The sequence below is a fragment of the Centropristis striata genome, chromosome 8 (assembly GCF_030273125.1).
Source record: "Centropristis striata isolate RG_2023a ecotype Rhode Island chromosome 8, C.striata_1.0, whole genome shotgun sequence".
In the NCBI taxonomy this organism is placed as follows: domain Eukaryota; kingdom Metazoa; phylum Chordata; class Actinopteri; order Perciformes; family Serranidae; genus Centropristis; species Centropristis striata.
Genome location: NC_081524.1, coordinates 39,435,137 through 39,461,908, shown reverse-complemented (window position 1 = coordinate 39,461,908; position 26,772 = coordinate 39,435,137). Strand labels below are relative to the sequence as shown.

The 26,772-nt window shown below is 43.6% G+C and overlaps 1 protein-coding gene across 3 annotated transcripts in view; it reads left to right on the top strand.

The window, feature by feature from the left end:
• The first annotated feature begins 7,019 nt into the window (after positions 1-7,019).
• The window catches only part of kirrel3l (kirre like nephrin family adhesion molecule 3, like), a 34,549-nt gene continuing 14,796 nt past the window's right edge, over positions 7,020-26,772 (top strand). For all 3 annotated transcript variants that reach the window (XM_059338467.1, XM_059338468.1, XM_059338466.1), the window contains exon 1: positions 7,020-7,548. In XM_059338467.1, coding sequence (XP_059194450.1) covers positions 7,509-7,548 — 40 coding nt within the window. In that variant the 5' untranslated portion in view covers positions 7,020-7,508. The remainder of the gene's footprint in view (positions 7,549-26,772) is intronic.

The window sequence follows — 26,772 nt, the reverse complement described above, 5'->3', positions numbered from 1 at the left end:
GGCTAAAATCCTCAAAAAAACATTGGCCTTTATCCTAATAAATATGTATCAGCAACCCTGTCTGATAAAATCATGTTCCAGTGCTGCAAAACTGCACTCTCAATTATATTCCCAGAAAAAGGCAAAACTACTTGGTTGGGTTTAATTAAAGATCATGATCTTCATTAAACCCAACCAAGTAGTTTTGGCTAAAATATGTATGCTATGTGAATAAGTCATCATTGACTTTTGGTTTCACATAGGACATGAACAGCAGTCTTCTAGGGCAGTAGTTCTCAACCTTTTTGAGTCGCAACCCCCAATTTAACATGCATGTTGTCCGCGAGCCCCGTTCACTGAACAGAATCACGCACAGTTCAGATCACCCAAAAAAGAAACAAAATGACAAAAAAAAACGGAAACAAAATGACCAAAAAAGACACAAATTGACCACAAAATGATCAAAAAAGACATAAAATGACCGAAAAAGCCAGAAAATGACCAGAAAAGACAGAAAATGTAAAAAAAAAGACACAAAATGACCAAAAAAGACACAAAATGACTAAAAAAAAGGAAACAAAATGACCAAAAAAGGAAACAAAATGACCAAAAAAGACACAAATTGACCACAAAATGACCAAAAAAGACACAAAATGACAAAAAACACACGAAATGACCAAAAAAGACATGAAACGACCAAAGAAACTAAAACACATTAACACATGAACACTTTAACACAGTGGAGACAGAGCTGACTTCCAAAATGATTGGGCGACCCCCAGAAATCATCAATTATCATGTCAATAACGCCAATAATGATACAAAATGACCCATATGAGCATTTTGCAGCTCGCGGAGCAGAGCGGAGCGCTCTAAAAATCGTACACATGTCATTATACATACACGTACAGCAAAAAAAGATGAAAAAAAGATGCCGTTTCTAAGAATTTGGGCTACAAAACCACTGACCGAGGTTTAAGGCAAAAAAATTCCTGGTTAGACGTTATAAAAGACTGTTTAAAAGGTAATTAAATGTATGTAAATGCGGGAAGTGAAGTAGTTACGAGAGTGACCTGAGCCACAGAAGTTACGTTAAAAAAAAAACTTAAGTTGCATAAAAAACATAATATACAACTGAAGCCACTGAAGTTGCGTAAAAAAATGGAAGTTACATAAAAAGTAGTTTACTTTTGTTTACACACGGGACATGAAGCCCATTCTCCTGGGTGAAAGGCCACCATTTGTTTGACCCATCTAGTGTGACATCCGCCATTTAAACTCTGGCGGCAGGTTTAGTCAAAATGTAATTGAAAGTCGTATTTTACTGCCTGTACAAATGTCCTATATTGTTGTTTTGAACCTGGTCTCACAGGAATCCGTGAAATAGCCACGGATTTGCTTAACTCAAATTTCCGTGAAACTGACACGGATTTCGCTACAATGCAAGTTAATGACAGTCATATCCCGTGGCTATTCCATGGATATTTGTTCCTATTGGTTTGTTTCAAGTCACGTGACTTTCAAGGTCCCGGCGGTCAGAACAAAAAACATGGCGGACAGTTCTCTCATTTTTAGTGAAAAAAATCAATATTTGACTTAGTTTCTGCATAAAAATGGATTTTGATCACATTTCTAGCGAGAAATATATGTTTTATTTTCTAAATATTCACTCAGTGAATGTACATAATCACTTTGTATGTTGGAATAGCCACGGGATATGACATTGACTATGTCATTAACTTGCATTGTAGCCAAATCCGTGTCAGTTTCACGGAAATTTGAGTGATTCCGTGGCTATTCCACGGATTCCTGTGAGACCAGGTTGGTTGTTTTTGAGGGGAGACCAGTCTTTGTTTTAAACAGCAATTGTGATGTTTCCCAGACAGTGATCATCATGTGTTGGAATTGTGTTGTGCCAGTGTGTCTCCAACATTTTGAAAACAGCACTCGTCATGTGTCATGTTTCATAGGATGTCATAAAAAAATCGTGTTGCAAATGTTATTGTAAGAAATCACACAAACCGGTTGCTGTTGGCCACAGAATATGCCGTTTTACCTCCTTTTAGCTGCCATGACTCTATCACCATGTGAGCCTCTATACCTTGGAGTCACTATACTCGTGTCTACTGTAATGTCAGACTGCAGATCTTTTCCGTATAACTGTAGAAATGAGTTCAACAGCCGCATTCCTGTAATCCACACCCTTTTCTTAGCGCAGCTTGAACCAGAAGCCTCAACCTCTCCTTGACCCCTGAGGAAAAGAATCCCTCAACCAGATCCCCAGAGAGACTTTCATTACAGACAAAAACAAAATCCATGGGTGGCCAGAGTCATATTCTGATATTAGGGCAGAGGACATGGATTTGATATGAGGCTGGAAATAGTCCTATAGACTGCAGAGTGAGCCCCAGGTCCATGTTCAGCTTTAATGGCCCTCCTCCTGCTCGTCAATCACACATAAAGAAAATGCTTAATTGCAAATTTCAAACCAGTGCAGTGCACTGACGTCATATTATTGTAATGGGGGAGAGGAGACAGGTTTTGAATTGCTCGCGAGCCGGGCAGATGGATACCACTGCCTCGCAAAGGTATATGTCCTTATGAGTTACGAGCTTGTAGCAGCATTTAGAGTTATGGTTGACACAGATCAGCTCAACATTCAATATCACAATTACAGTAAAAGCTGGTGTAATGTTTCTCATATGGATAGCAGCATAAACCTTAGACCCCTAGAGGAACCCAAACACTGCAACATAGACATACCATACAGAGTGGGATGTTAATATTCATCAATCTGGTAGGCTATATTTCAAATCCCAAGACAAAGCTTATTAATTATGATGGAGATTCAATTAAGGGCGGTATGATTAGTGTGTGTTTTAACAATACATGATGACGAGATGATTATTTCATATGCTTATATAAAATGTTTTATAATGTATGTGCAATGTGTATTTTCATTGGAGTTCTTGCATGGCTGTACAAGGTTTTTAAACAAAACAAAGCTCACATTCCTCAACTTCTAGCTATATCATGTTATACTGAGTTTACTTTTGAGAGAGAGATGTCTTCTTTTTCCTGTGCTGGATAATGAGGTTGATTTTATTCAGTTTAATATTCATTCAAACTAAACACATGGTTTGTGTCGGCTACATTTCCCTCCACTTGAACGTTAGATCCGCTTTCCAGCTAGACAAAAGAGAAAGCAAGCTATTGTAATTTTAGGGCCCAGCATGCCGTTCACCACGACTGACATCTCTTTTTTTAATTGACCCCGGGTCAAATAGGGACTGGGATAATATTTTTGTTAAATTATTCTCATTTCCCTATGAATCACATTTCCATATATCTCCACTTCATGCCTTATTTATTACCTCCTTACAATTACCATGCAAACGACGTCTTAACTGTCACCCCTTTCTCCCTCTGAACAGTTTAGTAAATATCAAACCATATTTATTATTAATAAACCCACAGCTGAAAACCCCCTTTTTATTCATACATTATTCACACACTCAAAAGCTTGGGGAGTATGGGCGCCCTCCATTTGATGCCACAGAGGCCAGCATAATTAAGACTATTGGCTCAAACCGATGCCTGCATGTATCATCTGTTTTGCCCTCATCTATGTGTCCATCTGTGTGAGCCATAGGACATCATGCATTTCAATCACAGCATCATGCCGCTGACAGACTTCACACAATGGATGTTGATTTTATTATCACAGCACAACTAGTGGGAGGCACCCCGCTGTTTTACAGCACACCCAAGCCCCCGCTGTCACTCACTCATTGACGGTTTCACACGTGCACGCTACGGCCGACAAACACACACACAAAAACAACAACAACAGAAAGCACAATTTCATTTTATGACTCTCTATCTCTCACATTCAAGCGCCGACTCGCAAGCTAAACCGCACTCTGACATATGTAGAAACAACAAACAGGAATCTCTCCCTGCACACACACATGCACACACACACACACACACACACACACTGACATGCACGCACTCACACATTCAGACACGCTCATTTGCCCATGTGCTCACTCACACTAACCTGGGTTGGCTTCCCAGCTGTGCAAGCTGTTTCTTCCATCAACATGTGTTTACTGGCAGGGGACCCTTATGTTTGCATTACAGGGAGGCAATAAACAGGAAGGCCAGCCCCGGGGTTTGGAAACTACTGTTTGGGGGGGAACCCTCATGAGGAGTGAGCCCTAATAATCGTAAGCGTCAGCCTTTAATTAAATGCAGCGCGAAATGTCAGAAAGACTCTTATTTTGGTGGAATCCGCACATGCTGAAGTCCTCAGTGTCCAAATCTAAACACTTTGATGAATTTTTCACAGTCTTGTGGAGCTCTAACCACCTGGTTGAAGGCGCATGTGTGCTTGTTTGTGTGTGTGTGTGAAGGGGGGTGGTGTGTTAACATTAAATTAAGCCGTTGCTTGGTAGAATACACATACAAGTGAAAGACTGATTAACCAGATGACTGCAAGGCCTATTATTTTGGTTAATCAATAGATCCTTGAATAACTAATGAATAACTTCAAAGAACAAGCCTATAAACAGCCACGGGCAAGTGATAGACTGCACTGTTTTCATCTCTTTATAAAAGCCTTAGCTTTTGTTGAAATATGATAATGATTCTGTTCTCTGTTCATTTTTTGCGCCCACTGTATGACAATGAACAATAGGCTCATTTGAGATCAAACTGCACCTGAAAAAGTATGTTTTTGAGTCAACTTCAAAGAAACTAATTTGCAAAAATACTCAAAAGACCTATGAATTTACATTGCATGAACTGTTTAGGTATTTAAAAAGTCTCATTTGTAAGTTAACTGAAATAGCAATACATAGTTAGGCTAAATATCATTAGTTGTTCGGGGAAAGCTGAGTAAACAAAAGACATCACCAAATGGAGTTAATGCTGACAGTTTGACTGGTTTAATCCAGTGATTGATGATTTATTCTTTCAAGTGTTGAGGTTTCAGAGTCAAGTGATCATTTCACCATTTGGCAAAACATCTGCAGCCGATTCTGCTCTAATGCATCTACTTACACATAATTTACCTTAATTAATTTCCAAATCTGTGGGGTAATGGATGGAAGGGATTGAGCTGGGTACTAATTTTCAACAGTTAAAGTTCCTTTTAATCAGATATTGACCCATGATTGACAAAAGTTAAGGGTTTTTTCTGTAACTTTATACAGAAAAAGGTAAAGTTTCTGTGCAGTTATGACAGAAGTATACCAGGAAATAATATTTCTTTAATCTCAGCATGTGGTTTAGTGACTGAACTTTACTTCAGCCTCTATTGTTAATTCTCAACATGATTAAATCACAAAGCTGCAATTACAAGGTGGAAATAAGATACATGGATTTGGGTTAACGATGAAACATTCTGATCATGACCTAGTTACCATGAATAGTCTCAGGAACTGAATACAAGTAATGGGGTTATATATTAAAAATACAAAATACTGTATTTCATTCCGGTTACAGTTTAAATTGGTGGTATTTTAATACAGTTACTGTCTAAAAATAGATTACTTGAAGGGATAACGTGTTGGTTTGTCAGTTTGTCAGTTTGTCAGCAGGAAAACAGAAAAACTTCTGGCTAAATTTCCATAAAACTTGTTTGAAGGATGCTGCATGAGCCAAAAAAGAACTCATTACATCTTGGAGTGGATCCTAATCACAGGGACCGATTCATAAATGACTGTTTTCACATGTGAACATTAGCATGCATCTTCGAGTTTTGCTGTGTTTTCTCTGGAACTCATATGAGATGCATACATTTCCCAGAAACTTTTTTTTTTAAGTGTAACAATTTGTGCATGTGCAGTGCACCTGTCACATGACAATAGAGGAGACACACAGCTGGGACACTGTCAGGAAAGTGTTGGGTCTTTTTTTTTTTTTTTTGCATGAAAATATCACACCAAGAGTAAAAATAACCTCAGTAAAATTAGTGGCTCAGAGGTAAGCAATCCAAGCAGTGGCGGTTCTACACAGGGGCCTCCAGGGGCCACTGCCCCTGTGTAGAAGCCCTTGGCCCCTGCTGTGGCCCCTGTGTCAAATTAATAATAATAAAATGATCAATTTATAACGATGAACGACAGAACAATTCTCACCTATTTTTTTGTTCAAACAATATCTCATTGTGCACAAAAGGAACCCAGAATGTGTCCATTGTATAATAGTTTAATTGTGCAATAAAAGCTAAATATAAAGATCATTCTCACTGTACTGCACTTTCAAAATAAAAAAAAAGTAATTGTGCACAAAAATGAGAAATGTCATTGTCGTACAAAAATAATTGTTAATGTTGGTAAGTCTCATTGCTTCAATCAATGTAGTTCTTCCAAATATGAGACTTTTAGCTAAAATAAAGGTTTTGAATGCTTAAATATCATTCTTGACGATTTTTAATGTGCCTCTGATTAAACACTGGCCCCTACTTGGCCCCCACAGTAAAATTGGTCTAGAACCGCCACTGAATCCAAGTATTTAGAATATGTTAGTTCATTTGATTAATGAAGTGGAATATGTTAAAAATGACATTTTTGTGCATGCATTAATTGTTTTTTGTTTGAATAATCCCATAGGTGATTTGGAGTGGCATTTTAAAAAATGCCTCTAGATTACAACCGCATGTGCAATTCCCTGCTAAACACGGAGCACATTGCCTGTCCATCATTAATATGATTGAAGTCTCCATTAGGACTACTCCACCCCAAAATGTTAGGGCAGTCATTTAACTCTGAATAAGTGTTTTAAATACCCTCCCCGTGACGCCCGCTCAGCCAATAGCGGGGCCCTGGAGGCGGGGGCCGCTGGACCCCCCTGGCAAGCATCTGAGGCAGAGGGGCTCCTCCGACTCAGCTCCTGCCAGATTTGGTGTACCCCCCCTCCCTACCAGATGACTGTCAGTGCGCATTTCCTATTGGCAAGAGGGAGTGAGAAGTAAACAGAGGAGACCGACAGGGGAAGAGTGTGTGAGAGAGAGAAGCAGTGAGTGTGTTACAGTGGGAACAGAGTGAGAGACTCCAACGGAGGGGGCGAGAGGCAACTTCACCGGGGTTCATCACTGCGCACAGTCGAAGAGGAGAGATCGCTTTCGAGCGCAGCATGCCCAAGCAGGTTGAAAAAGTGGACTGTGGACGGAGCTACTGATTGAAAGCAGCGACTCCTCTAATGGACTGTTAGAGAGCGCAGTGAGAGGCGAGACAGCGCTGTGCCGGCGTGACAGGGAACGGACACCGGAGAAGAAGCTGATGCAGCAGCGGGGAAAGTTACCAACTATGGAGATGCTTTGTTAACTGAGAGTTTACAAACTGTTCGGACCATTCAGAGTCGCTTCTTTAAACTGGATGCTATTGTAGACGAGTCCCAGTGAGCTTTTTTTTTCCCCATTCGGAGATCTCCCGGTGCCGCGGTGGACCATAACCAGCTCAGTCGCATAGACGGAGCCAAGTGAATCCTTCCACTCAGCACAATCAGCGGCCACAGCGACTAAAATGACGGCGTTATACCTCATCTTTTGCCTTATGGCCACAGGTAAGACATGCTTTTTGTTTGGTATCATTCCCAGAATGCAGGTCTGTAGTGATGGAGAGGATAGTCCGCGCTTCTGCACACTGGTGCGCTGCGTCAAGCCATCCAGTGCGCCGTTACACAGAGAGAGGGGCAGCCGATATGCTGCAGTGCTACAATTCACTGCTGTTAATTGCTGGTAAATGTTTAATTAGTTTTGAAAGAGTGATTACAACAGGAGGTTTGAGTGTCTGTGAGCCGAGCCGGAGCCCCGGTGACTAATGGCACTGCGTAAATCAGGGTAGCTGAGATTGTTTCTGCTCTGGTTCAGATTCGGGATGTGTGAGGCGACTATGTATGTGTTTAGGCACGAGGTTGCGGATGCAGGGCGCACGAACGGAAAGTTTAAGATTATTATTTTTTCAACCCGGGGGATTTCTTCCTTCCGGACTGCAAATTGTGTGCACGCGTGTCCATTCACAATGCATTATATGGTGTTTTTAAAATGAGAATGGATATGTAAGCCGATGAGGATGAGAGATGAGACAGCGCCGTGCAGAGCTCCGCATCCCCCTGAAGTTAGTCAGTGGTGCCCAGATTGATTCCCATGAAACAAAAAGAGGTTTATCCCGACGGAGCGATGTGGAAATGATCTTTGCTACTGAGCCGTTATGGCCGGGTCTGAAGTTTTTTTCTCTTTGAGTCGTAATCCATCACAATCGCGGTCACTATAAGCGGTGCGTAAACAGATAAAAGGGTGCACGGTCTATCATGAGGGGGAGCACGGTCTCGCGGGTATATGCGTTTGTGATGGAGCAAGACAGATAGAGAGAGTGAGTAAGAGAGGGATAGATAGAGAGAGAGAGTGAGTGAGAGAGAGAGAGGCACGCAGAGGGGGAGCATTTGTTTTTCGGAGACAGGCAGAGACATAACGCACCTGTCTGCCCCCCTCCAACTCCAACACCCCCTGCTGCCTTGTGTTTGCACAATCGAGTTGCCAACAGTTTATGAATCAATATAACAAAATACATATCTCATGCTCAAACTACCCAGTATGAACATAAATCGGATTATGAGTGTTTTATGGAAAAAATAGCACAAATTAAGTGTTTTTTTGGAAGTTAAAACAATAAGTTATTGTTTAATTCCATGCATGTATAGCGTTTAAAGTAGGGTTCTTATTATACTGTATTTATATACTATGCATCTCCGTGTCCAAAGTGATCTTATAATAGATGTGACATTTATGCTTTTCCACTATAAAGATAATCATTGTGAACAAGCAGGCTCTCTGAGCAGCTGGGAAAATGTACTCTCATAATGAAGTGCTGTTAATGTCTTAATGCAATTAACACTGAGCAAATGTTGACTTATCAGCATTTTTCAGAGTCCTTGATAAACTAGTTAATAGTATTAACACTTTGAGAGAAAATAATTAGATTTAATTGGGAGGCAATACACAACAGAAGCACACAGACACAGAGCGTCTCTTGGAGGGACAACGCTTGGAGTAATGAACTCAAAAATCCCTTTAGGGGTTTTTTTTTTTTTACTTCTCTGCCTCAGCCAGAAGCAGCTTCCAGACTGAATCGCATGGCGGTTTAACCAGCTTTCAAGATCACAAATGGCAAAGCGTGCTTAATGGCCATTTGTTGTGAGTACATCTTTACCTTCAGCCTCGGTTCCGCATGGTTTTGTCATTATTCAAAGCTCGGGGGAGGGACATGACACCAGAAGACCTCTGCTCCCTGACAGACTAGCAACAGCTGGATGAGAAGGGGCGGCAGCCAGACAGAGGCATATTTCCCCCCAACCTCAACACACACACATGCACACACAACTCCTGCTCTCTCTCACACACACACACACAAATAATGAAAATGTAACAGCTGCCCTAATTAGAACCTAAGAGACCCTAGACCTCATTTATTGAGCCTCTCTTACACAGACAAAATTTGGCCACAGCTCATGACTTCACTTTGAAATGTCTGTATGGCGTGTAGCATACATTTGTATGTATGTAGCCTTGTACAACACAGATAATTTACTTTCTCAGAAAGTCCCCTAAGCTCTCAGAGGAATTGGATTCCACACTGCATCAGTATTCTGAGTAATCTTCAGTGAGCTCTCCTTTGGAACCTTTTGCTTTGGGTCGCCTGCGTCTCATCGGGCCAAGTTCAAAGGCTGTGAGCCGAGATTACAAGTTTCTCTCCCTTCCTCTTAAGTCGTGTCGCCACTCATGTCTCACTATAGTGTAACGCCGTGGAAATTTTCCACCTTGCTTCTTCTCACAACTCTTTTGCCTGGCTGCAGAATGTGTGACTATGGGACAGGAGGACATGAGAGCGGATCTGCTTAATGGGCTGGAGGCGGCTGGCAGACTTTCACCCAAAGGTTGAAAGCCTGTTCACACACATATTTAATGCAAGCACACACTGCCACAAACAGAGAAGTGATATCTAGCCGGGGAAGTGATAAGCCCTGACCGAGCCCTCTCCTCTCCTCTCCTCTCCTCCTCTCCTCCCCAGCCCATCATCCTTCCCTTTCCTATTACCAGAGATTTGTCTTTTTCTCACGCCGTGCCGATATGTTTGTGGACGCAGTGGCAGCACGGCCCAAGAGGTTGGTTTAGGGAACTGTGCATATTTTATGAACTGCCGCTCTGCCGCTCTGCCGCTCTTTGAATTCTTGTGGAGGGAGAGAGGATTGGGCAGAGGGAAGCAGAGTTTAAGATGAGGAGGGGGAGGAGGAGGGGAGTCTAGTTGCAGGGATGAGACTCGGATGTGTCGCCAGTGTCTTAATGATTAAGCTGACAAGCAGCAGGGAAACACTGCTGAGCATCGTTAACCTTTTCTCCATCTTGTTACTCTTGTCTCTCTCTCTCTCTGTCACACAAACACAAACATTATCATGCTGAAAATCTCTCCATTTTCTCCAGTTTTTCTCCCCCTCTATCAATTTCAATCCTCCCTGATACAAAGAGATGGAGGATACAGTAGATAAGTTGTAGAAAGTTTAAGAGCCCCAGCCAGCTGATGAGGAGTCTAAGATACGAGGTGCACAATAGTGCACACGCAGCAGAATCTCAACACAGCTGAGTCTTGAACAGAAGTGTCTTGCATTATTTAGGAGACATCGTCATGGCTAAGATATGGATGAATTTTGGCCTACTTTGATTTCCTGCCTATGTGAGCTTGGTGTAATGGTTTTGCTGTTGCATTGAACATTGGATCTGGAATTCCTAGATTCACTTGTGGCCACAAAGCAAATGTAAACATCTATACTGTTGTTGTAGCTCTATCTTTAAGGGATAGTTTTTAAGTTGGGTTGTATGAGGTACTTACCGGTCCGTATCAGTGCCAACAGTCGATGGTTGGCACCGCCCCAGTTTCAAGAAGTGGGCAGGAGTACCGGCATATCAGCTAAGAGATGTAATGCAGAGGGTGAGGGGAAGCAGCAACATGTATTTTTTCCACCTATAGCAAGGCCAATGTAAAAAAAAAAACAGAAAACAATATCAGTTTAAGTGTATGCTATATTAATATGAATATTTCCACTGCTAACCTTAACCATTCTGTCAGACAGCCCTGTTTAAGTTTAGATCAAAGGAAAGATTCAAACTATTATTTTATCCAATTAAAGTATTACAGTTTTTCTTAATTAAAAAGTTATTGTTAGTTTTTCTAGTATAAAGCCTCGAAATTTACAATTCACTTGAATATGCAGACACACACACACACACACACACAGACACACACGCACATACAAGCACGCCCAAACAGACAGTAATGAATGATCAAGATCTTAAACAATGGTCTGCTGTTTCTTCTCATCCCGGAGACGTGTCTTGCACACATGCCATTGTCTTTCTGCCCCTCTTCATAAACAGATATCCTCCCATTCCCCCTTCCGGCACACGCACTCGCTACGTGTACGGAAGGAAAAACTGGAAGGAGAAAGGAAACAATGGGGCTTCATAATGTTGCCTGTCTCTAATCAGCTTTGCCATGCGGGTAAACACAGATAAAGAACTTGGCAGTGTGTCCTGAGGCTTTGTTATCAGCTGTTAGCAACTTAACTGAATGTGTACGCTGCTATGGCTCAACACAGGAAACCAAAGTAGCCAGGTAGCAAACTGTGGATGGCACTTGGCCTCTTCTAGTATTATTTTTACCCCTAGCCGCCCATCCTCTTTTTGTCTTTGCTTTCTCCTTGTGTCTGTCTCTGCACATCCTCACCTTGTCTTCCTCTGGGGCACTCGGAGGATCCGGGGAGGAAATGACAGGGAACGGGACAATGGAGGGGCCGTGTCAGCTTCCTGCCATTGCCTGGAGTCTTCTTCCCCAGTTAGAGCACTTCAGGCGGTATCATCAGCATACAGACTGGTGGGGAAAGCACAAACTTGTTTATTTTTCTGTACAAACACAGTAATGAAAAGAATATATATATAGCAAGAGAGAAAAACATGAATTCTGTGCATGTCATTAAAACAGCCCCCCAAGGGAAACAGTCACGTTTATACAGTAGCAGCTATTTTAAGAAAGACTTGGATTGCATTTATCTCCCCCTAAAATGCAAGTGTCACTTCCTTCTAGAGAGATGTATCACCATTTCAAAAGACCCTAAGCCAGGAAACCAACATACAAGAGAAAAATTGCAGACATACTAGACCACACATTCATTTTTATTTTCCAATCAATTCCTGCCCTGCAAGACAAGAATTTCATATCTCCTGCCGAGACACAGAAACCAACAGCAAATTGAAATTTATCTTCTGCGTGCAGCAATATCTGTTCCTGTGTTATCTTCACCAGCCGTGTTCCTTAACCTTGTATTAAAGATAGCTCTGTTGGAGAAGGATTCTGGCAGCTGAGAAGGGGCTCAGGAAAAAGAAAAGTTCAGTTCAGAATACCATCAGACAACGTTTATTTAACACTAGATTGACTTAACTCCTCTTTTCACTCTTCTTTTATGAAATTAGATTGTCATGCAGTGGCACTTACTAAATCGTAGCTCAGAAAAAATCTCGCTGGGTGTACTCGGGGCTTGTGGCATGTGCACATCATCCAGAAATGACTCACATCCTGAACACACACGCACACACAGAGGTCAAGGGCACACACTGGGGCAGAGGATGATAAGCTGAGATGAGTGTTTGGCATCTTCAGGGCTGTGTGCCCTTTCTGGAACGATTAGTCAAAGTCCAACTGTCTAATTAATGATGCTCCAGCAATCAAGACATGTCATCTCCTTAACCAACGAGGGGTAAAAACACATTCAAGGAAACAAGAGATCGCCTGCTTGCTGCTCACTTTATTAGTGAGGGAAGCAGTGGCTACACTTGTGGGACTAAGTGCACCAACTACTTGTAAGTTGAAGTCCAGCCCCCCCTTCTTATTCTTCTTTTCATCTCTCCTTCCTGACAGTTCAAACTGCCTGGAACGCCAGGGCTAATATTGTGTTAGTGACTCAACCATTAACCAAAATAGTGGGTTGTCTGTGGCTCAGTCTCTTCTTCCTCTGCACAATGAAATACTGCAGCAGTGTTGTTGTTGTGGGAGGCTGGGTGAAGCGTTGGAGAAATGTCTTTTATTTCCATTTTTCCATTCTGGACGGGGCTGAGAAACTCGCCCTGGGAGGTCTATTAGAGAAGGCAGCCAATTTGCTATCAACTGAGGGGTGTCAGTCAAAGCTCATCGATCCAGCTTTTAACTGCAGCTCCCTCAATGGCAAAACATGTTAATGTTATTGAGCTGTATGGAGACGTGAGGAAGAGATAAGAGCGTGGGTGGGTGAGGTGGGTGGCGGTTGGACCAAGGTGTGGCTCTCTCCTGCTGTCTGTTGGCCAATGGAAGCTGATGCAGAAACGGCATGAGAGTAGGGGGAGGGAAAGAGAAAGAAAGAAAAGGAAGGCAGAGGGGTCAAAGGGATTTACTGCCAAGAGCCTTGCATTTCAGGTAATGGATATGCTTGTATTGGTGTAAACCAAACCTGCTGTTTTTCTTCCAGCATGGCTGAGGTGAAAAAAACAACAAAGGTGTAACTGACTGCAAGTCTTAGGGGGATTAATAGAAAGTTGATATTCCAACACCTCGGGCTAAACATTAGATCTCAGGTGTACACTTGGACACATAGAAAGCGGTGGTTGTGTGCGTGCATGTGTCACAGTGTGAGTGTAGAGTTGTGGAGGGGGGGGGGGGGGGGGGGGGGGGGGGGGGGGGGGGTATGACGGTGTATAGTGGGAGGCTTTTCTGCTTCTTCCACATTCCTGTGAAGCTGCAGCAAGGAGGGCAAGAACCCATGGCTAAGTGCTTCCCAAGCTGGCTGAGGTGAACCTAACACCCCTCCTGGAGGAAGCAGCCCAAGCATTGTTCCAGCACATTGCACCCGTCTGACTGAGGCATCCTAGTGCTGTGCAGATCCCAGGGGGCTGGAAAGAGAACGAGGCAGTGGAGGAGAGGGACTGATTGTTCCCTGCTCAGACTATCCACAGATGGGGCTACGGCACAGGATGCTGGCTGTTTGCTTTAGAAAGTCCCAGGCGTTTGCTTTGCAGTCGTGGTGTATAGAATGCTCTGGGGGATAGGGGAGAGGAGAGGAGAGCGCCAGTGGAGACAACAGCAGGGGAAGGGAAAGAGAGAGCAGAGAGAAAGAAAAAGAAAAGGGATAGAAAAAGGACCTTGCCTAATATGATGTCAGTGTGAATATAGTGTCAGTGCCAAGAAGGGAAGACAGATGATACAGCCATACAATGATAGGGTAGTTGGGCGAGAGAGTGCTCAAGTCCTCCCCTGTTTCCAAACAGAGACATATAGAGCTGGAGATAATGGAGAAGGGAGGGAGAGTAAAGAGAGTAAGCGAGGAAGGGGGAAAAAAGGAAGGGATGAGATGCAGGGAACCCAGGCTGCATCCATCATGTGGTTTGGTGCAGAAGCCATTTGTACCTATTGTTCTCCATAATTTGTTTTCTCAGAGCCTGCATGGGGAGGGGTGAAGGGGAGAGACAAAGCTACGGCAGCCATTTATTTTTGCGCTAATTACATAAGTGAGACAGCATAATTAGACGTATAGCTAAATAGACAATAGGCTGAGAGAAAGATGCACACAGGGAGATAGACAGGGAGGTGTACATGAATTCAAATAGATGACAGGCATGGCCCTCTCTATTTCACATTCAAGAGTGTGAGAGAACACGTTAAAAGAAGTAAAAGGGATGGAGACGGATAAAGGGAAAGGAAAAGGGAGAGTAAAGGAGATGGGCCGATGGAAGGGATAAAAGATAAGAGGGAAGGAGAGAAAAGCCCTCTTCACAGACTGCACTTTGAGGTGCGGCCCAATGCTGCTGGAATAGTCACCTCATTTAATACACCTGCTCAGCGGGAGGGGATAGAGAGATATAAGGAGATGTCGTAAAGAAAAAGAGAAAAGGGCAAAAGAAGAGAGAGGAAAGAGGAGACAGATCTCATCTGTGCTTCTTCAGATCAAAGGCAGAGAGTGGCTACAGAAAGCTGTTTGTTGTGGCTTGTTTGGGAGGGTCTCTGTCTATGTGAGGTCATGGTTTGACCTGGCCTGCTATTTTGTTCAGGCGGGATTACACTTCAACACAGACACATGCCAAACCCTCGAAGGCATCACAAGCTAGAGGGTCCGGGACGATTTTCTAGATAGAACTGGAGATGTCTGGGGCAGCAAAACTGCAGGAAAGCTGACAGGAAGATGTAGATTGTCTGGAGAGAAAGGAAAAGAGAAGTTAAAAGTTAGTTTAAGGATAGTTTGTATGAGTACTTATCCATAGTCAGTGTGTTACCTATAGATGTGGGTTGAAATGTCACCAGTTTGGGGAGACTAAACAATACTGATTTGAACTGGGGCAGCAGCAACACATATTTTAGCTATTTAAAGAAAATCAGGGGGAACTGAAGAAGTGTAATGCTTTTGTCCGAGCCAACAGACTCCATTGACAGAGCAGTAATTTAACCTTGCAGCGATCGAGCCAGCAGTACACTTGCAAAACCTGTTTTGCAAGATAAAATTACTGTTTTTGTAAATGGAATCTGGCTTTGGCAAGAGTATGGAACAGCTTCAGTGGTGAAAATATTCTAAATATCGTGTATACTTTAACTGTTTTTATCTGGCTAAAATGCATTTTGCTGCTGCCCCCATCCACAGCAGTACATTGCTTAGCCTCCATGCTGCTTCTCCTCACTGCTTCTTCAGACTGGAGGCATGCAGAATGCTATCTACTGAGGAAATACATAAACTATGGATAAGTACCTCAGACAAACCCCACTTTAAAAAATCCACACTATCCCTTTAAAACCAGTACAGAGATTGTACATAATTTCAAAGAACTGAACAGGACCATGTTCCTAACTAGTCAGTGATGTGTTGCTGGATGTTCTGTGTCCTAACGCATTTGTGCATCTGCTCAGGTCCATGTGTAGGCGGTGCGTGGGTGTGTTGAGCGTGTCACCAGTCTTTCTGCTCTGTGATACAGCAAAAGATAAATAGGCCCTTAATGAAGCCACTCAATCACAAGCCAGTTAAAGCAGCTGACCAGAGATTGAGGGGCAGTCAGGCCTGATTGGAGGCCTATTGAAGCCGGTGGAGGGAAGCTCTTGAGCCGTCACACTTTAGATTAGCCATTCACTGCACTATAGACCTCTGGCCTAACTACTCTTCTTTCTCTTAACAGTCCTGTGACACGCTATAGTATAGCTGGAGTCAACTCCTTGATTGTGCTGGGGAGTTCTTTAAAAGCCAATTTAAACTCAGTCCTTTGTTTAACTCCCCAGGAACTCTAGCTGGGACATATTGTGTTGGCTGTGTGTGTGTGTGTGTGTGTGTGTGTGTGTGTGTCTTTTATTGGGCCAGGGTTTAAGTTTTGTGTGAGCTGTCTTTGAGCATGTGATGTTTTGTTAAAAAGAACTGGGTGTATCTCAGAACTGGCACAGACTAGTTTTTTGGGTGAAAGAGAGGGTGCATGAGAGAAATCAATGGCCCAATTCAAACTATTACAGCCATGACTGTTGCTGTAATGGTGTGGAAATGGACAGTGGTCATGTGGATCCCTTTTATACCTCCAGGCTTGGATCACAACTGAAGCTCCGATTCATTTCCTCCCAGCTTTGATTAAAAAAAAAGTACTCTGAGGATTTCAAAGACTCTCACATGATGGTGACGAGAGAAGAGATCCTTCCGTTTTGTGAAGCGGATGAAACCTCCATTCTGCCAGTTTTGCCGAGGGACAAACATAACACTGGGCTGCAATTTTCCTCGACAAATAATGACTCCTCTAGTCCTCTCTCCTTGCAGCCTTTGCCTCTTTGATCCCAGGTAATGTGTTAACAAGCAACGGGTTCATGGAATACCCATAACATTAGTATGTGTATTCACACTGAGGTGTCAGAGTGTGTGTTTGCGCATGTGTGGCTTCATGTGTGTTTTCACACCAATTAATGAATTGCTTTATATGCCTGCTGAGGTGACGATGGCCTGTCTCTGCCAGGGCTTTACTTTTTTCTCCTCTGTGTCAGCAGCCATCATGGCCAGGGCCCTCTCTCTCACACTAACACAAACCAGACCAGTCTAATTAGTGCCTGTGGTTCCTTATAGGGGACCCCCGGAAACCACAGCACCATTGTGAGTTGGCCTTATCAGGGGACCACTCAAAGACCTGCTGCACCAGTGAGAAAGTTCACACATATAGGGGGAACTGTTTGGACTCACACTCAAATTAGCGTTCTGGTTAATTGGGTTAGGGGTATAAAAAAAGCACCAGACGTTTTTTTTTCCAAAAATGTGACCACTGAGGTTCGGCTCCTTCCCGTTTAGCTCCCTCACTCCCTCCGGTTGCAATCCTCCTGAGGGCGATGCAGAAAAATGATTTTGCTCCCCTTCATCCCTCTCCTTCACTCCAGATAATTCAATCTGTTCAATATCAAATAATCTCTCCCAATTTTTCAGCCTATTTTAACGTTATCGCTCAACCAGCTACCTCTGGGGGTATGAGCCTCGTTCCACCTTGTTAAAAAAAAAAAAGGGGCAGGGAGAAAGGGAGAGGTAGCCCAGGAAAGAGGGATGGCAGATAGCTCTCAGAGGAGTGCTTTTAAAAGCTTCTGTTTTTTCGCTCTCGTGAGCCATATGTGAAACAGCGGCCAGACAGATTGAAAGAGAGAAGAATAGTAAGGATAGAGAGATAGAGAGGAAGATAAAGGAAGACAATCTACAAGAAAGAAGGGATGTGTAGGTGATGTGAGTTGTGGTACTTAAGGTCTGGGGCTCTAACTTGTGTCCCACAGCACTTAACATGCCCCCAGCCATCTCTCCTGGCAGTTAATTAGAATCCAATAAGGTTGCCGCCTGTTGGTCATTGTTCCTCCAGTGTGTTTACCCTTTCCAGAGGCTCCATTCGCTGCTTAATCTGCCGAGAAGCTGAATGTCAATAGGTCAGGCCAAGACTCCAGAGCCCTGAGAGAGAGGGAGAGACAGAGTGAAGGGCGAAGAGGAGAGGATCAGGGGGATGAAGGAAAGGGGTCATTCCTCTCTCTCTCTCTCTCCTCTCAATATTTTCCTCTGCTGTTCCATTCTCGTTGTTGTGTTTTTTTTACCCTCCTCCCTCCCTCTTGCGTCTCCTCTCCTCTTCTTTTCTTCTCACTTCTAATCCGTCCTCTTGATTGTTCTAAGCTGCTTTCAGCCAGCCCCTGGGAGGGTGGGGGGTTTTGGAGTCTGTTTTAATTAAGATTTAAAAGACGACTCCCTCAAGAAGGGAGATTTAAGAGCAGGATGGACTGGGCAAAGTAAATGAATGAAGGTAGGACAGATTGTAGAGAGGGCTCAACAAATATCAGAAATCGGTAAAAGGAGAAAGTTAAAAAGCTATTATTTTACACACGCAGATGCGCACGTCCCACACACATTCACAGCCAGACTCTGAGGCATTGGAGTGGCTAAGCCAAATGGGATTTTTTTTCATTTGTAATCAAGCGGCACAATCTATATAGATTGATCTCAACTTCCTGTGATTCATACCATATCCTGCGAGGGTGATATGGGATCAGTGGTAGCCAGCAGGCAAGCTGAGGGAGTTATCTCCACACTCTGTCTAATGATCGATCATCTCACCAGATGGGCTTAAGAGCCTGTAACGCTCCACTTGTTTATCAGTGCCCCAAACCTGAGGCCTCTCCGTAGATGTGACCTGCACAGAAAGTCTTGTTTTGCAGACAGACAGAATGCACGAAAGAGAGAAAAGAAAGAAAAGAGAAGAGAGGACTTTTAAAAGTCTGCTTTGTAGTGTGTCCAGACATTAAGACAGTAACTGAAGTCCTCTCCCTGTGTAATGTGGCTCTATGTGGGTGGTAATGTCACCGTAGTGGACGCGCTAGACATTCCCTTAATTAACAGCGTTATCGCACCAGGACAAAAGGAGATTCCTCTGTAGAAATGTGGCCATCAAAGATACAGGCGGCGTTATCGTCCAGCATAGCTCTACTTTACTTACAAACAATGCGTCAAAGACAAAGTCCATCTGTGTGTCACTGCAGCATGAGGAAAGGGCGCGTGCTTGGTGTTTAGTAAAACAGTCACATCGCACACATCTGCCCTCGCTGCAAAGCATACATTCTTCATCCGGAGTAAAAGCACACCCCAAAAACACAGTATACAATGAAGTGTTTAACTTCATCAAGCCACAGACTTCTCTGCAGCCGGTAAGGTGTTAAAGGCCAGGCAAGGGTCGAGAGCCCAACCCACCGCATTCTCTGGCATCACACATCCTGACACACAGCCACCATATGTCCAAGGTTTCACAGTCAAAGAGCCAACCCACCCAGCATGACAAAGAGCCATTCACACCCAGTTGACTCTAAGGTAATCTGCAATGCCATGGTATGATTAGGACAGAATGCAGCACTAGTCCAACCAGTGGCCGTTTGAGAAAAACAATAAAGGAGAACGTACGGAGGAGTAAAAGGAGAGGGAGGGGAAAAGAGTGCGTACACAAAGAACTTTACAAAGCATTTTGAGCGGATAAACGCAAGCATGATCTTGCCCTCAGCTTGCTGCAGCTCCATCTCTTGCCTCCATCAAAGCCCCTTGAGATTCTCCCAGCACACTCTGCCTCCGTCACTCACAGCTCTGTTAATAAGGCCAGCAGTAAACGCCAGGAAAGATATGCAGGGATGAAAGATCCTTCTCTCATGTTCTCTCTTTGAGGATGTGTTTCCGGGTGTCGGGGGGGTGCAGCTTTATAGAGTAATGCTGCATTTTAATGGAAACAATAAACTCATCTGCTTATAAAATAATATTTTGTGTCCCATATCCTGTTGTGTTGCAGCTCTGGGGACTTTTTTTTCGCAGACAAGAAGAAAAAAAAAAAGAAAAGCCCCCACCTCCACTAAGCTAAAGGTATAGAAAAAGCCAAAGAATAAAGTGTGCGGAGCTCCTGGGGGAGGGATATATCACACATATATTCTTTCACTGCAGCGATTAATATCTGGGAAAAAAAGGTCAAACTTGACTTGAAACGGTCCAGTATATCACAGTTACATTCGGAGGCTGCATTTCATACATCAATCCCTGCTGTGATGTCTCATCAGCCTGGTCACACAGGAGAGACCCACACTGCACATTATCAAAGATTGATGGGGTGTCCTAGTTAAAGACAGGGGGGGAGGGGGGAGGGGGGGGGGACTGGTTATAGGAGGGAACTTTTAGAGGTGTTGACTGGGTCGCGTGGCCTTTTGCAGCCCAATGCAAACATCATGAGCATAGTTGGCAAACGTTGTGCCAGGCTTCCTTGGCTGCTGCGTGACCTCCAGACCTGACCCCCAGATACACGCCAGGACATGCTAATGCTAATGCAGCTTTTTGAGGTCAGCGCTCTCACACAAGATGACGGCGGCTGACTCAGGAAGCTTCAAGACAGAAGACTGAGCCTTCATCTCCTCCCATCCGCCCTCTTCCTCATCCTCCCTGTAACGAAAGACAAAACAAACTGACAGAACAAACAGGCAGATTATCCTAAATCCTTTTTTCTCTAACACACAACCTAACCATCTCTTATATCCACTGTTCTCCGTCATCCTACCCGTTTCTTGTTCAGAGTGCTTGCTTAATAATTAATTGATTAATTAGTTCGCTCATTAATCATTTATTCATTAATCATGGCCTGATTTTTCTAGAGGAAGCGGCGCAATCTGAAAAAACCCTGACTTCACATTTCACTCTAATTATGCTCCTTTACTAATCAACGCTTAAGAAATGGAGTTTCAGGAAATTAGTTTCCCCCTTTTCCTTCTTTTTCTCAACACAAAGCAGGATGTATTGAGGTCGGCAGGTAACGTTCTTCTTTCCCTCCCTTTCTTGTGTTCTGGAAGCTCTTAGTCATCAGTAATTTTAAAGGAATGATTCAAGTTACAGGCAATCTGATGAGCAGAATGAAAATTTGATGTTAAATTAAAACTCGCTGTTTCCTCCACCACTAGATGAAAAGGGAAGAGAAATTCTGGTCACAGACTAACCACAGACATTGATTAATAAATGGCAATTTGAAGACCGTTTGTAAGAAGAGAGAGGCGGCAGCATTGTGAATCACACACTTATTGTTTTCACTGGATCCATGGCTCTCCTGGGAGAGGAGGTAATTTGTTTAATCGCCAGGAGTTATGTTCTCAGGACAGAGAGATGGGAAGATAGGACAGTTCAGAAATATCTTCTGCAATGTGGAGCGAGCAGCAGAAGAGACACATTTTAAACAGGTTTAATTAGAAGTGTTTTTGTGCCTTTTGTGTTCCTGTTGGATGCAGAGTTCACAACACAGCTCAGCTGCTTTCTCTGAAGGGGCTCTTGTCAGCTGCTGACAAAAAAGAATTATGCATCAAATTAAAGAGAGCTCCAGTGAAATGGAGGCAAGTCGGGCATTAACCTCTAAGCTTTAAAAAGCACACATATTAAGCAACACTAATGAGACTCTCATTGAGCGAGCTGTGTTTTATATTCAAACACACACAAAAGCACGGCTTTGACTTCAATGTGCCACTGCAGCTTGTGAATGAGGTTGTCTCTCTTATTCATCTCACCAGCAGCAAACACTGCAGAAGTGAACAATAGCGTAGATGGCCCTTTTACTCTAATGAGATGCATACATTTACAACATTACCGCCCTCATTAAAAAATAATAATAATAAAGGGGAAAAAAAGTATTAATTATGAAACGCACTACTTCCTATCGTGAAGAGCCAAGGGGGTCTCCACTGGGCTCAATTAGGAAGAGTAGGCCGCAAATCCCTAGACTAAATTAATTGACACCCCAGGGCATTAGGCCCAGAGTCCCAGTACAGAATCTATGTAGAGAATTCCTTTGTTTTCATTTCTACCGCCTTTTAGAAAAAGCAAGAGATGGAGGCGATTTTAACATGATCGCTTCATTGTTTTATGGATTTTTAATCTATTATTTATTCATATTTGTTTTGTTTACTGTCATGTCTGCAGCTGGGAATGAAAAGGTTTGCTTTTTTTTTTAATTTTTCATCCCTGCCCCATCTCTCTGAGAAGCCTTTCCGTCACATGTTGCGCACCATTGCTGTTTTATCCACCATGTCAGCTGTTGTGCACACACTAAACCAGGGCTTTTGCAAACAGCACAAGAAGTTAATGATTTAAAAGCACAGTAAATTATACTGAAAGCCCTTCCATACAAACACTGGGGAAAGAGGGGGAGGGAGCCAGAGAGGGAAATTGGGATACAGAGACAGAAAGAAAAAGAGAGAGAGAGAGAGAGAGAGAGAGAGAGAGAAGCAGGGGGGACAGAAAAGGGCTGGAACTGTGACACAGATCCAGCCAGCAGCTGTCTTGCAGTAAAAACACCAGGGGGTAAGCAGGAATGACACGAAATGACAAGACTAGCTCAATCAACATCTTGTCAACACTGCTGGCTGATGTGTACAGACAATTTCATACCGCCACCACTGGCTCCCTCCCCTTTTCTCTCTTTTTTTATATGGCTTTTTATTTCCTGTCCTCCTGCCAGCCAGCCAGTCACTTGCTATCTGTCTACATGGAGTCAGCTCTCAGCTCTTTGGCTGTTGGCTTCAGAGTGGGGATGTGAGGAAAGAGGAGAGGGGGGGGGGGGGGTGTTTAAAAGCTGTGCTAGAATTATACTCAGAGATGCTTCTGCCCACTAGAAACCCTAAAGATATGGGAGTGTGACAGTGAGTGTGCATCTATGTGTGTGTGTGTGTGTGTGTGAGAAGACAGTATAAGAATGAGTGTATTTATGGCACATTGTCGGGCACTGCAGCAACCATTCACATTCGCTCACACTGACTATGTCACATCAGCACTCTTGCTCTCCCCCCCACAGCCTCCTCCTTTTTTCCCTCCCTTTTTCCCCTCCTTGTATGCATACCACTCTATTACTCTATCCACTGCATCTGCTGTAGCAGGTACCCGGGGAGAAACTCTGCCGCTGCTCGCCCATGCGATCAGCCTCACTGCTGCCCTGATGTGTGCAGTGCCCTATTCCAGCAGAGAAAAACCTGGTGGTGACAGCCTTGGAGACAGACTGATTACAGCGTTCCATCAATCCCCTCTCATGGCCCGCTCCTTTGCAATTGGAAGCTGACAGGCGCCCACTTTTTCCATTTTTACCTTACCTCAGTTTTTCCGGTCTTTCTAACATGTAGTGGCTTTTTTTTCTGTTGTTCCCCCTACCCTGCTTTCTTGAGTGTTGTGTTGACAAGCTGACACAAACCCCTGTGATTTTCACACCAGGGATGCAGAGAGCGGGAGAAAAAGGGACAGGGGATACAGGGTGGAGGAGAGGAAGAGATGGGGAGAGAAAGTGCAACGGAGAGGCTGGCAAGAGATGACAGCTGACACGGGAAAGCAGAGTGATGGCAGAAAGAGCCATGGAGAAAGCAAATCAACAATTAGTAACACCTTACATAACTCTCAAAGGGGGCCTGCTAGGCATTGATTTCAGGGATCACGGCTCACTGACTGTAGACGTATGAGTGATAAACAGGGGAATGAGAGGACGGCTGGATTGTGGAGGAATGGATGGGAATACCCCGGGTGGGGGTATCAGCAGAGCAGCAGGAGGGGCCGGCTGGATGAGCGGGTCCACTCTCTAAAAAGGGTCTAGGTCTGAGCCAAGATTTTCACAATGGAATAAAGGCTGAAAGGGGAGGCTAGGAGGATTAAACTCCAGCAAAACAGCTCTTAAAAAGCTGTTAGACTGCAATTTGGGCACAAAAAACGCAGAATGGGAGAAAAGATAGTGAGAGTGGGTGGGTGGGAGTGCAGCTGGAATGCAACGTGGGAGAGAAAGGATTGAAGAGCAGCCGGGACACACGGAGCTATGAGAGAGAAGAGGCCATCTGCAGAGGCACAAGCAGTTCGTAACGGTCCAAGTCAAAGAAAAACTCTGAGGTTCCACACATGCAGTGCATGTGTTGGGTGTCACGCTGCCACAAGTTGGTGGGTGGTATCTGTTGTTTGTCCCCTTCAAGCCCTCTGAAGTTTTTGCAGGAGTCATGGTAATGAGCTTAGTAGCCAGATCAAACATGAGATGGGTGCAGGGTCCCCTTTGGGACATAGTCTTTGGTTCAGCTACCTCAGCACTACTATCTGTTTGTACACACACACACACACACACATACACATACACATACACACATACACATACACACACACACAGGAAGGGGAAGACAAAAGAGCCTGACTCAAAACAAAGGGATAATAATTCCATACAGAGAGAAATGGAGCTTGCATTTTCCAGCCCGATTTAGAAGCCTTATCTAGACAAGGCACAATGGATGGCATTTGGGGAAAGGGGTTGTTTATTCCAAGCTTGACACTTTTTTGCCAATTGCCTTGTTTTGTGCTGGGGCTTTTTTTCGGGGGGCCTGTTTTCCTCCTCATTTTCTCCTCTCTGGCTCTTATTGTGGAAAACTCACACCAGCTGGGCGCAGGATACTGCCTCCACCACCATTGGGGCAAAAGTAGATATCAGATGCTATTTTTTAACATTTTGAATTATTACTGCACAGAGCAAATTGTCCAGTCAAGTTGAGAGCACTTATATTTATAGACCCCACAGGACTGGATGTTGCACTTTTTGCTCTGGATGGGAATGAGGACATGGAATAAAATCAGGACTAAAATAGGGACTCTCTGCGAACGCGGCTCGGAGCCTCTTAGAGTGAATGAACATATGCAGTTGAGTGTCATTGTAACAACACGGCAAATGGACAGAGTGCATCGCCTGAGCTGTTACAAACAAGAGAGTCTGGCGTTATTTGATGTTTTATTTGAAGGACACCACTTTTTGAATGGCCGTTAAACATGCAATATGTAATTTTCTGCTGCTAGGGGTCTCTCAGTCAAAACAAACAAATGTATGAAAGCAATGCCACCATGCAGTCAGTTCCTCCTGGTTAGAATTCCTCCTGTTCATTGTTCAGGAGGTTTTTTAAAAGGAGCCAAATGATCCGCAGAATGCTCCCCCTCTCCAAAACAAACGTACCAGGTTGTTAGAATGTGTAAAAACACTGAATGAAGCAGTTTTCTTTAAAAGTCAAAGTTTCTCCGACCCTGATGAGCAAAAGTTAGCAGAGGTGCTGTAGCAGCAGGTGCTAACTTTTGCTCATCATGTTTCTCTGATAACTTAAGATCCAGACGTTCAGAAGGTTTTGACTCATTGCTGAATTATCTGCAGAGGTCTTCTCAGCTCCAAAACAAACAGACGGGGGGATTCAAACCAGCAGAAACACTGAATAATGAAGTTTCACACTAAAAAAACAGTTTTTCCCCAATGCTATTTGGCTCGCTGCTCCTAACTTATGCGTACTCGAAAATCATTAAAAAAAAAACGACCAAAATCTAAAAGTGTAATATAAAAAAGTGGTTTAGAACTCAATAAAAAGTAAATGCATGACATCTTCTGGCAACCACAGCAATGATGCATGTGCAACAGGGAAATGATGTCATTGATTTCTCATGTTTGAACATTTTTAGTCTACTTGTTTTTAGACATTTGCAGAAATGTTACATATTGTAGTTTTAAATGTAGTACAGCCTGTTTTTTGTGTGTCAGATTACCAAAATAGCATAAGAGATTATGACTGTGGTGACTTGGTAGTAAATGCTCTGTACTGTGTGTGTTAGATCCCCATTTTATCTAAAGGTCATCTGCAGTGCCATTATCTTTCTCAGTCTTTAGCATCATGGCCGGCGCTTACACATACGCATTTTCAGCAAACACACACACACACAAACACAGTGACTGGTTCAATCTAATTCTATCAAGGCAGATGTCCAGTGGTGGACGGATCATTGCTGACATCTGTCCATCTCTTCCTGATCCTTCCTGATGTGAATGTATCCCTATCAGCTCAGATGAAGGAGAGAGAGTGCAGGCAGCTCGGGGCTCCACGCAAAGCTCTTTAATAGGTTGTGTCCAAGTCGGAGAGGCTGTTTTGCACTTAACTCTGACCATGTGACAGAGACAGCAAAGTCACTGTGTCAAAGTAACTGCTAAATGTGCCCTCCGGTGCCTGACAAGTCGCTTTCCCTATTAACACTGCCCCACCCTCCACACTCATTCACACATACACACACACACATAAACATACATAGCCATTTTTAGACACACAGACTGAGCTCACAGAGTCGGGCAGAAATGCACACACACACATAAACTTAGCCCCATGTGCATCCAGCAGCGTGAAATGATATTCCATTTTGAGAAATCCGGATTAAAATGTATCAGGCCAAATGTGTTTTGACCTTGTTATTGGGGGATGGAAAAGCACACACACACACACACAGAGGAAAAGGTAAGAAACAGAGTTGCATTTTTCTTGCAACGAGGACTCGTGAATCTAAAATTTAACTGCCTTAAAGAAAAATTAAGCACACCGCATGTGGTACAACTAATCTACACTGCACATATTTACCTGCGTAGCATTCAAGGCGACACGGTAAATGAACTCACATCTACTGCAGAAATGTTCGGATTTCAAGGGGATTCAAATCTTTCTTTTCTAGTGTGATTCAATGGCAGCCAACAGACTCTCAGGCTCCTCATTTTGAGTCAAAACAGTGAAATGCGATGGTGGTTGTTTGCCTTCATGCATGTGTGTACGTGGCACTGCAGCACACCAAGAACAAGCCTCCTCACACCCACAGCTCCATACTTCTTCTGACTGCCTCTCCTCCACTGTTTCTTTGTCTGGTTCTGTT